At 38.5% G+C, this 17914-nt stretch overlaps 1 protein-coding gene across 1 annotated transcript in view; it reads left to right on the top strand.

The window, feature by feature from the left end:
* Nucleotides 1-1305: 1305 nt before the first annotated feature.
* Nucleotides 1306-17914, top strand: part of LOC149209055 (protein DEHYDRATION-INDUCED 19-like) — a 58860-nt gene continuing 42251 nt past the window's right edge. The window contains exons 1-2 of the mRNA XM_089396274.1: nucleotides 1306-1683; nucleotides 3207-3346. Coding sequence (XP_089252400.1) covers nucleotides 1605-1683; nucleotides 3207-3346 — 219 coding nt within the window. The 5' untranslated portion in view covers nucleotides 1306-1604. The remainder of the gene's footprint in view (nucleotides 1684-3206; nucleotides 3347-17914) is intronic.

The raw sequence follows: 17914 nt of genomic DNA on the forward strand, positions 1-17914 counted from the left end.
ATTAAGGATGGGTGGTCATGGCTCTTCATACTTACAAGTGGTGACATGATGACACCCTATTCAAGAGAGAATACCAATAATATTATTTTTTTTTTACATTTAAATTTAAGGACAATATATGAAGCAATAAATAGTTAGAAGATAAAATAAAATTGAGATACTATTAGGAGGTAGTCATCCCTAATTTAAAAGATGAAAAGTGTATATGTGTTTTGACTAGCATAAATAAGAAAATCAATATTGCTAAATAAAAACATAGTGAAACTAGGCATTCGACAATTTCAAAAATGCTTTGTGATAATGAATTTGTCATCTCTATAACACTAGAGAGTTCAAAATAAAAAACACCTTTTCTTAAAATACCACACATACCCATATTAAATTACAAATTTAAAATATTTTTCACAATATTAATTTTCTTAACCTTCTAAGTCATGAAAATTATGGTGATATTGAAATGTGCAATGCTTATCATGAAAATTATAGTGATATTGAAATGTGACCCTTAATGCTTATGGAGAATTAAAAAAAATACAAATAATCTCTTACTTTTTAAAATAAACTAATTTCCAATAAACATTAATCATACCACCTACAAAATTTATCATAAAAATATCACATTATTATTAATTAAAAGTAAATAAAATATTAGCATATTAATTTAAAAATTATTTTATTTAAAAATTAAAATTTAAAATAAATTTAATTTTATTTTAAAATTAAAATTAAAATTTTAACCATTTTATTAAGTATAAAAAATAACAACCAAAGTATAATATCATACGATACTATTATCAACATAATATAGTTAAACCGTTATATATATTTTTAGTATAGCATCATAAGTTTTATAAAAATAAAAAATAAGTTTAATAACATAACCAATCAATTTGAGATATTAATATAAATCTTTAATTTGAAAATGTTGTTAAATAAACTCTTAATAATATAATTATTATTATTGTTAAACTCTTAATAATATGATAATTATTAATTTTATTAATTCATTGCCGGAAAAATTAAAGACCATTTCCAAACCATTTCAAACAATGGGGCAATCCATTTTAACCTTTTTTCTAGCTACGTATCACCAGCTATAGAACGTGTCACAGGTGCCTCGGTCCCTGACCTCAGGTCTCGAGATCGAACCTTCTCAACGGCCCCCATCATAAAATCACAAAACCAAGTCGGCCGCCGCCCCGGAGGTGTGGGCCTCCAGCTTGGGTACCAAATCTCCAGGTTCTGAGCCGAGCCCCGCTCTGACCCACCGCCCTTTGGACTATTCTCAGCATCTTTGGTCCTCCTCTCTCACTCCGCGTTTTGGTGAACTTCACAGCATTTATCGATCAAGAAGTTGCGGGGAAACAATTCTTTCACTGAATTCTGCAGAGCCTCACGATTCCAAATCCGTAATTTTCCTTCCATTTGGTGGCGAATCGCCCTCTTTTTGGACAAAATACGCAGAAGCTCATTTTTTATTTTCTTCTCACTTACCGATTTTCATTTTGAGGGTTTGCGAAAGTGAAAACGAACGAATTTGGGCTCGGATTTTGGGTGCTGTTGCTGCAAATCGTGGGATCGTTGAGGAGCGAGGGTTAAGAAGGATGGATGCCGAGCTCTGGGCCGCCCGATTGGCTGCTGCAAAGAGGCAGCATTCCTTGCACCATTCTCAGCCCCAATTTGGTGTGTTTCGCACCCTCACATTTTTTATAAAACGTCTATTTTGTATACGTTAATTACCTTAGCTTACATTTTTGTCAAAAATGAAGGGTTGGATTTTCATGCCATTGAATTCAATGAAAGAAGTAACCCTTTTTATGCCAGGTTTTCTTTGATGATCGGAATACAAGTTGTGAACTTTATTAAACGTCTGAAAGCTAGCAGCTTCATCTTGGGTGGGTTTCATTTGGTTGGTTTTTTGGCTTAAAAGACAAACTGCAAAAGAAAATACCCTTTTCTCTGATGAAGAGAAATATAAGCTCTGAATTTAAAAAAAATTGAAGAAATAGCAAATTTTCTGGTTTGTTTTCGTTCTACAATTTAGAAAATAGATTTAATAGAGGAAGCGACATTTTTAGTGTGGTTTTCTTTGGTGATAGGAGTCGAATATTTGAATTTGTTTAAATTCTAAAAGTAAGCAACTTCATTGTGGGGGTGGTTTTCTTTCTCATTTTGTTGGTTTTTCGCTTTAAAAACGAATTGAAAAAGAAAAAAATTCCTTTTCTTTTATGATATCAGATTGCAAGCTTCGAAATTTCTAGAAATCTGTAAATAGCAACATTTTCTGGCTGTATCATTCTAAAACTTAGAAATTAAATTTGATGAAGTAACCCTTTTTGTGTCAGATTTTCTTCAATGATATGAATGCAAGTTTTTGAATTTATTTAAACATCTGAACGATAGCATCTTCATGGTGGGATGGTCTCTCATTTGACTGGGTTTTTGCTTAGACGATGGAAATTAAAAAAAAGAAAGGTATCCTGTATTTGATTATAGGAATGCTAGTCCCGATTTGATTCAAAAGTCTGAAAATTAGCAAATGTCTGTGTGGTGTGTTTACGATGTAAAATTAAGTAATTAATTCTAATAATGGAAGTATCCTTTCCTATGTCAGTTTGATGTTCCCCTTTTCTCATTTTGTTGGGTGCTCACATAAATGATATAAACTGTAAAAAATAAAAAATCCTTTCCTTCATTATAGAAATGCAGGATTTCATTTATATATATATATTTTAATTTTCCAAATTTTTATCTGTGTATTTTTAGAGTGAAATTAGAAATCAATTTTACTAATGGAAGCAAGCCTTTTTATGTTGGGTTTATGTCGGCCCTTTCTCCGTTGTTTGGGTTTCCTCTTAAAGGACTGAAAAAAAAGCCCTTTCTTTAATTCTGGGAATGCAAGTTCTGCAATCTTCAAAAATCTGGAAATCAGCAATTGTTTTTGTTTTGGGTGCAAAATTAAATAAGCAAAGTAACCCTATTTGTGTCAGATTTCTTTGATGCTACATGCAAGTTCTGATTATTTTTGAACTTCTGAAAGTTATCAACTTCACAGTGGGTGCGTTGTTCCTGGAATGCCCCGAACTAGTGTAGATTTTTGAATATTTTGTCTATAATAAAAATTGTATGGTATCATTTGTTGGGAAACAATGAAGACATATTATGATGATTGTCCCTGAATTGGGTCGTATATGGTTTGAGTGTAGACCGATTGAGTATTGATGATTTCGAGGTTGATGAGGATGTTCGTCCGGATTTCTCATGCCCATACTGCTTTGATGACTATGACATTGCTTCCCTCTGTTCCCACTTGGAGGATGAGCACCCTTTTGAATCTAAAGCTGCTGTAAGTGTTTTCTCATAAGTCTGTTTTGTTTACTTCAAACCAGAGATTTATTTTTCAGGAATGTTGCAAACGTTTGGAGATTACTTGTGGTTTAGATCAGTGTCTATAGAACATATCTGAAATAATGAGCACTTTTAGTATTGGTAAAAGCTCATCATGTATATATAATAGTTTTCTAGGTATAAATTTTATCTTAAAAATATTAGATACGCTCGTAGGAACAGTATAATTTTTTCTTGGTCCAACAGAAAAGACGTAATTTATATTCAAAGAAAGAACTAAAATTACTTTTTTCAGGTGCCTAAGCACTGCTAGCACCCAAAAAGAGATCCAGAACTCTAGATATAAAATCAGTGAGACTGTTCTTCCTCTAGGAAAGATATTTGGATTTTATGCATCTCAAACTATTGGAGATTGAAAACTATTCCTTAATGAGTCACCACAGGGTCCATGAAGATCCATGAAATGTTACATTATAGTGGAAAACACAACTTGTAAGCTGCTCCACAATATGCACCACCCTAGTGAAAAACTAGACAAAAAAACTATGTATGACTGGACATAAAGATGAAGAACAATAGTGAACAAACTTCTCTAATTGGCTTCTAACAGAATCTACCCAGATAAGAGGAAATTATTTTATTGATGTCCAATAAATGACAACTAAAGTAGGTCAATGGGACTGCCAAGTACAGTGGTGTCAATCTGAAGTGGGAGCATAAAGATGGTTCCTAAAAGAAACAAGATGCAGAAACTAATGTGCTGAACCAAGCCAATTCCTGAACCAAATTCAAAAACGGAAAGCAGATATGGGAGAAAGATGCACTATGGGAATGGATCTAGATTCAGAGTACAAATAATTCAAGTGTATTAGGGTCCCATTAGAGAAAACCTCGGATAAAGGATTGTCTTGAGGAGGAACTAGAGGAAGATTTCAATTGTGCACCGTGTTTGCTTCCTGAAGAGGTTGTCCATTGTTGGGGCTTGGGTGATATCATTTGAATATTGATGGAATTTGGATTGGCAATGTTGCTGAGGTCTTCGAGGAGATAGTCGCTTGGCCTTACAATTAGAGTTAGAATTGAGGATTTTATCAATTTGTCTCTTGGTGCTCGTAGCAGATGAGGGCACTGTAAAAAAGGAAGTGATAATCGAGGTGGACACTGGTAGCGAAGGTAGCCAGAGAGTAGTGGAATTGAATTTGAAGGCCTTTTGCATGTATAAGGCTAGTCATCTTTGGTTGGCTACCCAAAGGAATGGGAGAGGTTTTGTGTTAGCCTAAAGAGACAATGGAAGGACTGTTGGAGCTTCTAGTAGATGGGGTAGTGGAAGATGGCGTGCTTATTTGTGTTAACCTTTTGAAGATCATACAATTGGTAGATCTGGTTTGATAGATCGGGTTGGTGCTCCACCTCTACCTAAATTTCTATGTGATGTTGCTCCAACTTGTCCCAAGTAATACAAAGAGCATGCATCCTACGATGACATGTGAATGGAGGTTGGACAATGAGTCCGCCCCTCACCTCCATGAAGTGTTCAACATAAGAAGCCATTTTTGAAAGTAACTTGCATGGTGGGTTTGTTCAAGTGACATATATAAACTTCATGTAAATGTTGTCTTGGGTAATCTTGATCAATTCTTGCCTGGTAGGTAGGAGGTGTTTAGTTACGTCAAGGGAGTAGTTGAATGGAGGAGACCATTCCATCGAAATAACCACATACTCCAAAAGGTCTGAGACTGTTAAATTTTGGAGTTAACATGTTCTTGCTTAGGTCAGATACTTAATTATATCATTAGCAATTCTTATTTCATTAGAAATCACAGAAACTGAAGAGAGAACATTGAACATAAGAGCAGATGACAAGCCAAGACAAGAGAATACAGGAATTGGCTCAAGCCAAGGAAAAACCCTTGGTCAAATCTTCTTATTATTAATATCAAATGTTCAACAGAGAGAGAGTACAATAACTTAAAGTCAACATGACTTGCCAATTTTGTAGATCCAATATCGTTGCCTTAAACAAGTAGATGGCCCAATGTTTTAGAGATCAGATGGCACCTTCCTGAAGTGAGGTCTGGTTAGGTCCTACATTTCTGTCCTAGGGTTCTGTGCAACTTGAGCTCTGGTTAGGGCACACCAGCAGCCCTAAATACTTCTCTAATAACTATGGTTCCCTTCCAAACTAGCTGCCCCTTTTAACTGTCTCTTCTAGGCCTTCTCCAGACAGTATTTAACCTTGGGATCCTCTTCAAGGCTTCCTACAGCCTGCGGTCATGCTACAGCAAGAGGTCCGAGCCTGTTTTCAAAGGGAAATCACCCTCCATTCACCTGTGCTGATCTCTGTGTGGCTGCAGCTAGGATAGTAGGCCTTCATTAGGCCCCTTCGACCCTCCAAACAAGGTCTCACTCACTTCTGCAATACACAGAATCCCTGCAGCCCAGAACAGAAGACAAATACACTACTAACTGTCCACAGAACCAGCCTTACTTACCTCTGAAATATGCGGCCTCCTCAACAAAATAACCTGCAACAGAAACCATCTCAAGAGATGCCAAAAGACCCTTCTTCCTGCCTTCATCTAGCTGCCTCAGTCCTGCGCATATTTCAGAGGGATATATCTTGATGTGATAGCCCATTGGATGTGTCTCATGAGTTTGGAGGATGCCCATATATATATACAATTAGACATGACGTTTTGTCCTTATGGAGGTGAAGCCGACCTTGACACATGGAGGCAAATTCAAATTTCAAATTTTAAATTTTTCCCGCCTTGATAAGGTCATGCCTTATAGAATTCCTTTTGAATAAATAAATATTTTTTCTCATCCAAATTTGGTGATCTTTAGGTTGATTTTGGTCCTCTTGAAAAGAGGAATTCAATGCAATAATCATTTCCAACAGATGAGCTGTCCAATAGTGGAATTTGGCCCTAGTTGCCAATTTTAACAGAGACCCTTGCAAATCAACAACCGACACAACCATGTGGCTAGCCAAAGTAATGGACTTTGATGAATAGGAGGCATTGTATGAGTATTGTCCCTAGCCCTCTACTGAGTCAGCTAAAATTTGAACACAATGTAGAAATGATACTAGGTTAAACATAGTCTCAAGTTGGAGGGGCTGAGCACCATATGTTGGGTTGAGGGATTGTCTTTTTGCATTTAATAATGCATTGAAGGAGGAGGGATGACACTATCTCGACTAGAGCTCAATCAGACCCTATAAGGTCCTAAACTTCTAAACCATAGAGAATTGTGGGTCAAATAAGGTTCTCCATGAGAGACACCTTGGATGAAATGTCTTGAAGATGGTGATTGCATGCCCTCATTGTATTCTTCTATCATCTAGGAACCAACCTCCATTTACAACCGGTCCTTTGAAAGTGTGTCAACATCTTCATTTATTTCTCTATATCTATAGGAAAGATTATTAAGTTGATTGGTGGCAATCACTTACAACTACTTTCCCAAGGGAACTAAATAGTAAGTTGATAACTGACTTTTCTCATTCATCCACTTGACTACCAAAGAGGAGTCATCAATAATTGGATTTTAGAACATTGCTTGTATTTGGCTAAAGACAACAAAAGGTTCAAGGCCATGAACTCCACTAAATGTTTGACCTCGAGCCAAGACCAACTCTGAATTTGAAATACCAAGAATACAAAAAATATCATAAACCCCTAGCATTGCTCAGAATGGCAGATTCTTGCCTTGCTCCATCAAAAGAGCCTCATGGTTTTGACTTGTCTATCAATAAATCCCCAACACTCGAGGGATCCTTTACTTAGGCAATAGTAAATACACTTATCCTAGTAATCATAGACTGAAGTTGAGCTATAATTTGAAAATTAGGCACATACATGTCCTCAAAGATTCCATCATTTCTCACTAACCAAATCCCCCACAAGATGAGACATGGCAACCTTTGCAATTCTTTTTATTCTTTCATTGGAAACCATTGTGTTAGGCATGTCTCCATTAAGGTCTCTTTCCAAATGTTTTGAAAACTTACCAGGGCTTCCATTTTCATACGAGCAATGAATAAGCAAATGAGATACAATTTCTTTACCACTTAGGCCTTACAAATATCCGCTTAGGGCTTGGCCCAGTGTGTTAGCTCTGAAATATGTTCTTGATGGATATCTACAGAAAGACATATGACTTCTTTGGGATGTTATGCTTCTAGATTTTATTCCACCAGAGACAAGGTTCTTGAATCTCTCCCTCCACCAGTACCTTATAACCTAGCTTTGGTGTATATTTCCCTGTAGTTTTGTTTTTTGCTCAAGCAAGAGAATCCATCTCTTCTTTTAGCCTAATATGACTCTTTTCTAAAAATGCCAATAAAAGTTGACCATCTCATTGCACTTGCACTAACTAGTCTTATCTCCTTGGCAAATTCACTCACTTGATGCCAAATGCTTGATGATATAAGATCTCCCTCTTGTTGTCAAGTAAAAATATTCCCCTCCTGAAGCTCCATGGTCAAGAAAACTAACAAAAGAAACTCCTTTCCACATCCCAATATAGAATCGACACAAAATCTTATCTGTTCATTTGAACCTACCCTCAAAGACAAACTGGAAACAATGATTAGAAAGGACCACATCTTCCATTAGATAGATAATTTTTTAATACGATTCCTCAGGTTCCTCACTAAATCTATAAAGTACTGAGGATTAACGTATTTTTGATAATTCTTTTTCTTCTGAAAGCCCCTCGAAAGGCATAGTTTGCCATATTCTTTTTATTGACAAAGCATAACCAAACTGATGGATGGTTTTCATGCCTTAACGAACCCAACTTCTTTGGATGAACAGTGCTTCTCCATTTAACCAAAGGAACTTTTTCTGTATCTTTCTTTTGAGACCATGGAAATTTAAAACAAGTTTCTCTAATCTTCTTGAGAACCCTTTTAAGAAATGTGCTAATGTGTGCCAAAAACAAGGATAACCTCCAATACTAACTTAACCATTGTCAATATCACTCCTACTTGAAGCCATTTGTTACAAGAGATTTGTGAGCTTCCACCTTTCTCAAAAGCCATTCCCTGTCCCTTTTACTAAATCCACTCAACTCAAAAATTAAACCCGTCTTGGAAATTTAATTTTTAAAATGGAAATATCCTTGTAAAATTATACTCACGTTCAACCTCTGTTAAGTTTAGGTATGTTCTATGCTTAGAGCAATTTATTTCAATTTTCACAGTTAGCTCAATATCTTTAGCAATCACATCAGCATTAAAGTAAACTGCAGATAGAACATAAACATAAATTGCAGAAGACAAGCCAAGACAAGAGGACACAAGATGTGGCGCTAGCCAGGGACAAACCCCAATGTGGGGAAACCCTTGATCAATTCTTCTTATATGTTCTTCAATAGTTCAGCAGAGAGAGAGAGAGAGATAGTACATTTACAACAGAAGTCAATACTTCGACTAATATATTATCTCTACATGAGATCAGTTGAAGACATGCTGCTTCAACTAATATATTATCTCTACATGAGATCAGTTGAAGACATGCTGCTTCAACTGATTCTCCAAGGTGACTCATTCACCTATCATGTGCTGCATCTCGTCCATATGCTGCACCTCACTGTGCTGCACCATGCTGCACCCATCATCACAATACTGGACCTCATGCTGCTGCTGTCCCAGTGTTTACCTAGTGCCACGGCTGCACCATGCTATGCCCATGTGCTTGCTGCACCATTGCTGCTTTGTGTCCTAGCTGCATCAAGTACTATACTGCTGTCCCATACAGCACTCTACTTGCAGCTGTCCATGCTTTACCATGCTGTTGCTGTCCATGATTCTTCATGCTTGCAGCTGTCCCATGTTGCATCATGTTTTACCATGCATGCTATAATACCTCATCATTGCCATGCTGTCCCATTGCAGCACCTATGTCTAGCAATACTGATCATATGTATTGCTGCCCATTGCTGTTATGACTGTGTTCAGGTTAGGGCTACCACACAGTCAGGAGATAAGTCCTTTTAGGACTGCAGTTTATCTTGAAGAGCTTTCCCTCATGCCACACTGCCCTTTGAAGGTGCTGTCCACCCTTGAAAGTCCTTGACACAACCTCAGTTGTGTGCTCTCGCTTGCAGCCTAGCACAACAGCTAGCTGTGGCACTCTGCCTTCCGAAATGATACCCAAACAGCAGCGTTTCTTTCCTCATGAACTCGGGCAAACTGACAACACTTACCTGCACTCAAATGCATACATATACAGCCCTGAATCTCTCCGCCTTTTGACTGCGGTTTCCCTGTGTTGCTGCTGTCCATGCCCACGTTGCGTCATGCTATGATAAGGTCCCTTCTGCTGCGGACGAAGTCCTTCTAATGCTGCGGCTAAGGCCTTGACTCAGGGCTCTTCTTGACAACAGTTTAGGGCTTCCTCTTGACAGTGGTTTAGGGATCCCATTAGCTACGTATAAGGGCCTTCCCTTTGCTGCGATTAGAGCTCCCTTTGCTGCGGATTAGAGCCTTCCCTTTGCTGCGGATTAGGGCTCCCTTTGCTGTGCATTAGAACTCCAATTTACTGCAGCTAGGGCTTCTTAGATCTGCAGCCAGATCTCCTCCAAGACTGCGGCTAGGGCTCTCCTAGATGACTGCATCTACAGCTCTTTTAGATGACCCTCTCCATCGTGTCTTCCTTGAGAGAAGACAAACCCAAAACAAGTGGAGAGAGGGAGATCATGAGAGTTGTGTTCTCAAATGATTCAAGGCACCTTTATTTATACAAAAACGTGGAGCACATGAGGGGTTTATTTGGTTGCTGGCCGACCTTGACGAATTGTCCCGTGGGCCGTAACACAAATAAATTCATATCTTCATGAATACTTATCCGAATCGGATGATCTTTAGATCAATCCTGCACCTCTCGATGACATCCATGTAGTTATTCCATAAATATTTAAGGTTTGCATTAATCCTTCTACTTCTATATCATAACTATTAGAAAGAATAACACATCAGCAACGAATAGTGAGTGCATTAACTAAATCCAACCCCCTAATACTAATACCTGAACTAATACCATGCCTCTGTATCATGACTACTAGAAAACAATAACACATCATCAACAAATAGTAGGTGTGCTACCTGAATCCAACACCCAATACTGATACCTGAAATAATACCATGCTTCTTGGCATAAACCCTTTACTAGAAACAGGAAGAGCAAAGGGGACTAGGACATATTTGTTGCAATCCTTGCAAAGGTTTAAAGAAAGCAGCCATTGAGCCATTAGTAGGAACAACAATTGAAATTGATGAAATACGCCCTATAATCCATGAAACTGTTAATTTTTCATCACTCGTTCTATGCTGCAACTATTACTTCAGCAATATTTAATAACATTCAATTTCTCAATTTCACTTCTTCAATTTTCCAATGACAGTAGAGCAATAGTAGATAGAACAAATAAATAAATGCACATAGAAAGACAGCCAAGAGACAAGAAACACAAATTTGGTCAAAGACCAGGGCAAAATATGATGTGGGGAAACCCCTTGCAAACCTCCTTATTAGATTGTTTTCAAATGTTGAGCAGAAAGAGTACATCATCCAACATCCAATGTCAATATTCAATATCAAACTATTATCCAAAGCAGAGACAAAGTAAAGAGATGTAGCCAACAATGGTCAAATCTGAACCTTCTGTAATCTGATTCGGTCAACAGCAGTCAACAACATTAGAGTCAACCCTAACCAGTCAATGGTCAAGGGTCAAAACTGTCCTCCAGCAGCTTGGTCAAAGGGCTTTCAATTTGGCCTCCTTAGCAGGTCAAAAATCTGTCAAAACAGTGCCAATCTGAACAGTCAAACTTGGTCAACGCATAGGTGAAGTCTGCGTCAAATGTCTGAGATAAGTCTGCAGTCAAAGTGCCCAGATTTCCTCGGATTCTGTGCCCTCCAATGCAGCCTCTTGAAACAGAAACAGTCCCAAAGAAAACGCAGTCAAAGCATGTCAAATGTGCCCAAGTCAACGCAGGTCAATGCCCTGAAACAACCCTGCAATTCGGCCCAGTCAAAGGTGTCTTCTGTCCTTCGCACGTGTGAGAGGAGTCCTTCCAAGTCTGAGCTGTACAAACCAATAATAAGAGGAGAGAGAGAAGATATGTTGTGTTGCTTGATGCTCCAAATGAGGTGTGATGTCTCTTGTATTTATACCAATCCGAGTGGGTGAAAAGACATGTTGAATGGGCATCATGAGCCTACATAAATGTGTGGCCGACCTTAACAATTGTACATGAGTGAGAATAAATTAAAATTCCAACTTTTGCTTGTCCAAAATGGGTGATCTTTAGGTTGATTTTGGTCCTCTTGAAGAGAGGAATTTAATGCTACAATTATCTCCATCAAATGAGCTGTCCAAAGTGGAATTTAACCCTAGTTGCATAATTTAACAAAAACAACCATCAAATTGAAACCCACATGCATGAGCATCACCTGCAAATATAGCCAACTCATCCTATCATATGATTTGGAATGGTCCAAGTTCAACAACATACAAGGGAGTTGTTTTTGCTTTGATGGAGTGAAATCCCTCCTAGGTTTCCTACATAGCCTTAAAAATTTGCTTTCATGCTAAGAAATTGAATTTCTCTTGTAATATAACATTAGAAAATATCTTTATAAGTCCAACAAGGAGGATTTTAGCTATGAATTTTTTACACACAATTTCATAACGAGATAGGCTTATTCATTAAGTGAAGATGGCTTGTCTTTTTTAGGGATCAAATAAAGAAAAGTCGAATTGATTGCTCCTAGAACCTTTCTAGAGATTTTCTTCCAATAAATCATAAAAGCCAAATAGAGAACTCTACATCTCTCTTGCACTGGCCCAAATTTATATCTCTTTTAAATGAAGCCAAGACAACTTTAAACTCGTCCTTAGATATCTTTACAATCATCTAATTATTGTCTTCTTATATAATGAAACTAGGGAAATAGGATGTAAGCTTCAATATCCAATATTAATTTGTGTTAGTTCCTTGTAGAGAGTTTGGCAGTGATACACTCCCAAAACAAATAAGCCTAGAAAATTATTAATTAGTTGTGCTTTTTGATTATGACGTGCTCCCAAAGTGAATTTATCCTTTTCCTATGGTTTTCAAAGTTATGGAAAAAAATTCTTGAGCCACATAGCTCCACTCTTCATCTACTGCTTAGTCTCCCTCCACTCTAGAAGCTTTTTGCTCCTTCGTTCCAAATCCTTGAATCTAGCCATCTTTTCCTCTTTGATGCAATTGTTTACATTTTAGATAAACAATTCATAGATTACACCTCCACTAACTTTAGATCTTGATCCTTCTCCTTATTTTTACAAACAACCCATTCACTAGTTATTTTTTTGACCTTCTTCAAGGACTTGACAAATTTATAGCTTGCAGTCTTCCCCGTATTAACGTCAGAGGGCACCCATTCCATTTTAATTAATCTCTAGAAATAATCTTCTTTGAGCCATTGTGGGTTAAACTTAAAGTCTAATAGGCTTGCGGTTTTATCTTTCCATTTGAATGAGAATAAGGCAATCTAAACTACCTTTAGGTTCAACCCAAGTTCGAACTTTGTCCAATCATTATGCAAATTCTTTGAGATAAAAACTTGTCCAACCTCTCTAAGATTCTTGCCTTTCCAACCTTCTTATTCCTCCAAGTGGCCAAGAGCTTCAGAGGTTCCAAATCAAGCAATCCTACTATTAGAATAATGCTATTTTAGTGTTTACTGCTCATCTATGATTGTAATTAGCAGTGTCTTGTTAGAAACTTGTTGTTTCTATATTCTTAGTAGAAACTTGCTGTTTCTACTTTCTTAGTAGAAACTTGCTGTTTCTGTAAATACAATTGTATTATTTATTGAGCTTTACTGCTCATTGTAAATCAATTCAATTCTTCCATTGATTATGGTATCAGAGCTTGGGTATTTTTTTTGAAATAAGTTTTCATTGTTTGAGAAATTTTGCTTCATTTCGAAATAGCTCTCTAGGAGTTTGAATTTTTATTTTATTTTACTGGGCGTCAAAATTTCTGAGCCGCAGTAATCAAAGGATTTTTTTCCCGCTCTTGTTCTGAGATCTCCAGTGCCTCAGTACGACCGTCGATGAACTTGGGAAAGGATCAGACAGTGCACATTCTGTAAGTTATTGCTCGCCCTCGAACCCTAGAGAGGTTCGTGCCGCATAGAGGCAGTTTGCCAGAGGGCTCATTGCTCTGGTGATTCACCGGCTCCATCCACACAGGTTATAAGGGCCGAATCCATCATTTTGATGGCTGGATAGAGTGGTCGAGGAAGCCAAAATATATCAAGACAATTTTTGCTGGCACCGAGTTTCATCATTTACGAGGGCAGAAATAATTAGAGGACGAATTTGCTCAGTGCGAGGATCACCGTGTTCTGTCCAACATCGCAGGCACGTCCGACGCTTCACGCAGGCTCTACAGCGGGCTCCACGTGAATTTTTTTCCCGCACATCAATTCCGGTGGCTGGTGTTGAGATTCGAACCCACCCCCATCGTCTCAGACACAACAATCTCCACGCTTATCCATTCGACGCACCTTCCATATTTCTAGATGGGACATATAGCCGAGTGGAATCGAAACTCTTGGAATTAAATCTGAAGCCATGTACTGTGCAATATATTTATCAGTTTGGTGGTCTATCTCTGCAGCCAAGTTTAGTGTCTTCTTTACAAGATTTGGCGTTGAGTTCTGCCTGTCGAAAGGTTATCTTTAGGAGAAGATCGTGTTCATTTGCAGAGGATAGTTCCAGTTTATTGTCAGAACTCAGAAGTGTGATCCCAGGTTCTTGCATTGTAATATCCCCAGGAGTTGTTTCGTTGATTCTCGAGGAATTGAAATAATAATAAAGAAACGGTCTCACCAGGAATTACTGTATCGTTAGAAGCTGTTCGTTGTGCTGCAACAACATCATCAGTAAATGCCTCCGCAACATTAACACGACCATCCTTCGTGGCTCAATTTTTATCGACCAAGGTATTTTAAATTTCTTCCGATTACAGATTTGATGTGGGTTTTGTGATATTTCAACTGGGTAGTCGTCATAATTTTCCAGGTGCATCGTTTTCCGTGCCTCGATTTTCGAGTCGGCGGATTTGAATTTTGTTTTGAGCACCTGTCAGATTTTGTCTGGATCAATTGGCATTTGCATTGAAATTTGTGCCAGACTTCTTTGTCATTTTTCGTGTCTTGGGAAACGTGCAGATGGCCTCATTAACTAATTTGATGTTGGAAGGCAATCAACGCTTTAATGGCACCAATTATAACATCTAGAAACAAAGAATGTTGACTATTTTTGAATATAGGCGTCTTGATCGGCTTGTTTTGGGCAAAGAGCTTAGTCCTGGTACAACTAGTGTTGATCAAGACAAATTTGATGATCGAAATCGAGAGGCTGTTATGCTTCTCAAACTCTCTGTGAGTGATGATCAGTTACCACAGATTCCTTCCAACAAGACAACTGTTGAAATCTGGCAACATTTGAAGGAACTGCATGAGACATCCGACAAGAGCAGATCTTTCTTTCTAAAGAATCAATTGTTATCCATCATGATGGAAGAACATATGTCTTTACAGGAACATCTTAACAAGATTAAAGACATTCGAGATTAGCTCGAAGCCATTGGTAGGACCATGGAGGAAGAAGATATAGTAGTCATCACTCTGAAAAGTCCACCAAAAACTTATGAGCACTTCATAGAAACACATTACCTACACTAATGTTGATTTGAAGTTTCCAGAGTTATGCACCAAACTCATGTAGCAAGATTGTTGGAAACAGCAGTTTGGTAGTAGTGCTTCATCAGCCTCCTCAGAAAATGCTTTTTCTACCAAATATCAGTCCTCTCAGTGCTTTCAGCAGAAAGGTTCTTCTCAGCCTTATGATCCTGCTAAGAAGAAAAATGTGCAGTGTAATTACAGTCACAAGTTCGGCCACATGAAGAAAGATTGCTGACAGATGATTGCTTCTGAACAGAAGAAGCAGGGAGGGTCTTATCCGCAAGCGAATGTTGCAGAACATTCTGAGCAGAAGGAATTTGTTTTTTACGCCTTTACGGCTAAGAGGTCCTCAGATCATGCCCCGTCTTCTGCTTGGTACATTGACTCTGGTGTATCATGTCATTTTTCTCACAGGCGTGACTGGTTCATTGACTTCTCACCTTTTAGTGATTCTGTGGTATTCGGCGGAGGTGAAGAGTACATAGTGGTTGGCAGAGGTACAGTTCAAATCTAGTTTGGTGGGCGCACACTCATCTTCTTGAATGTGTACTATGTTCCTGGTATGGAATCAATTTGCTGTCTGTTAGCTAGATTTGAGGAACTCTTCTCAGCTTGATGTAGTGTTCAATGTGCACAAGTGTTCCATTATTGACAGGGAGACTCGTCTTACGGTTGCTGTTGGCCTAGAGGATCATGGTCTATATAGGGTTCTTGACACTGGTGATTCTCCAAAAGTGGCTCTAGCAGTTCGTGTTTCTCCCATCAGCACTCTGTGGCATCAACGATATGGGCATCTAAACATTCAGTATCTCTCTCAGCTCTCTCGGGAGGGACTTGTCAGGATTACTTGATATTTAGACTCAGCAGTTGGGAGTGTGTGACGCTTGTCAAGCTGGCAAGCAACATTGGTCTTCATTCAAGGATGGAGAATCTTGGCGAGCATCTAAGGTACTCCAGTTAATTCATGCTGATATTTGTGGTCCTATGAATACATCTTCAGTTACTGGTTGCAAATATTTTTTGCTTATTGTAGATGATTTCGGTAGAAAGATGTGGGTGTACTTTCTAAAACATAAATCTGATGTATTTAGTATCTTTCAGAAGTTTAAGTCCTTAGTAGAAAAAGAGTCTGGCTATAATATCATAACTCTTAGGACAAATAACGGGGGGGTGGGAATTTTGTTCTTTTGCTTTCTCCAACTTCTGTGATACCCATGGCATCAAACGCCAGTTAACTACACCCTACACTCCTCAGCGGAACAATGTTGTCGAACATCGCAACCGTACAATTGTTGAAATGGATCGTTCCATGTTACAACACAGGAGTGTTCCGAACAAATTTTGGGCTGAAGTAGTGTTTACTGCTGTCTATCTTCTTAACGATCACCTACTCAGGCTGTTAAGGGGAAGACTCTAGAGGAGGTTTGGTCTGGCCGTAAGCCTCAGATCAGTCACCTCAAAGTGTTTGGCTTGGTTGCATATGTTTGGATTCCATTTGCTAGGCGCTCTAAGTTGGATTCCAAAAGCCAGAAACTCATGATGACAGGGTACAGTGACCACCACAAGACCTATAGGCTAATAGATATAAACATTGGTCGTCTTAGCTTCAGTCAGGACGTAGTGTTTGATGAAGACAGAGGATTCTTTCAGTCTCCTACTTTTGAGCAGTGTTTTGAAGATCAGCCTCACAGTGTTCTTCTTCCGTTAGGTCCACCTAATGGGAGGGATGATGCAACATCAATATTTAATGATGCACTACCTGAGCTTCCTTCGGAAAATAATCCTCCTCTTGCTGCTCTTGTTGTTCCAGAACCTCCTCCACCCACTCTTGATATTGGTTCTTCTACTCTTTGGCCTAAATGGTGGGCTAAAACTATTGGTGATCTCCGGGATAATGAGCTCCTTGAAGGTAGAACTTCCTGAAATAAGAGCAAACACCAGCCTACAATAAATTTTGCTCTTATGGCTAACTTACACAGTGTTTTTGAGCCTCAAACCTATTCAGAGGCTAAGGGTATACTTGAGTGGGAGCAGGCTATGGAAGCAGAATTCCAGAGTCTTCAGAAGAATCACACTTGGACCCTTTCTAATCTTCCTACAGGGAAGAAGCCCATTAGCTGCAAATGGGTGTATAAAGTAAAATACAAAGCTGACGGGACCCTCGACAAGTATAAGGCTCGCCTTGTTGCTCGAGGATTCTCACAGAAGGAAGGCATAGACTATGAGGAGACCTTTGCTCCTACAACCAAGATGAGTACCATACAGATTGTCCTTGCCTTAACAGCTCAGTTCAGTTGGAAAGTCCATCAGATGGATGTAAAGAGTGCTTTTCTCAATGGTGACTTACAGGAAGAAGTCTACATGACGCAGCCTCCAGGATTCAAGGTTGCCGGTCAAGAACAAAAAGTTTGTAGATTAGTCAAAGCACTCTATGGTCTGAAACAAGCCCCTCGGGCTTGGTACATGAAAATTGATAAGTACCTAACAGATCATGGTTTTCAGCGGAGTCCATCTGATGCAAACCTGTATATCAAACATACTGGTGATGATATTCTGTTTGTGGTTGTCTATGTGGATGATCTTATCATTACTGGCAGTTCAACACATTTGATCCATGAGATCAAACAGGATTTGTGCAACACTTTTGATATGACAGATTTGGGACTTCTTCATTACTGTTTAGGGGTGGAAGTTTGGCAGACTGAGAACAACATATTTCTCTTTCAGTCCAAGTATGCCAGAAATCTTGTGGATAGGTTCAGAATGCAGGATTGCAAACCTACCACGACTCCTATGGAACCAGGGCTCAA

This window comes from Pinus tabuliformis, chromosome 1_2 (assembly GCF_031772625.1).
Source record: "Pinus tabuliformis cultivar Carrire ecotype Pingquan chromosome 1_2, CPIR1, whole genome shotgun sequence".
In the NCBI taxonomy this organism is placed as follows: domain Eukaryota; kingdom Viridiplantae; phylum Streptophyta; class Pinopsida; order Pinales; family Pinaceae; genus Pinus; species Pinus tabuliformis.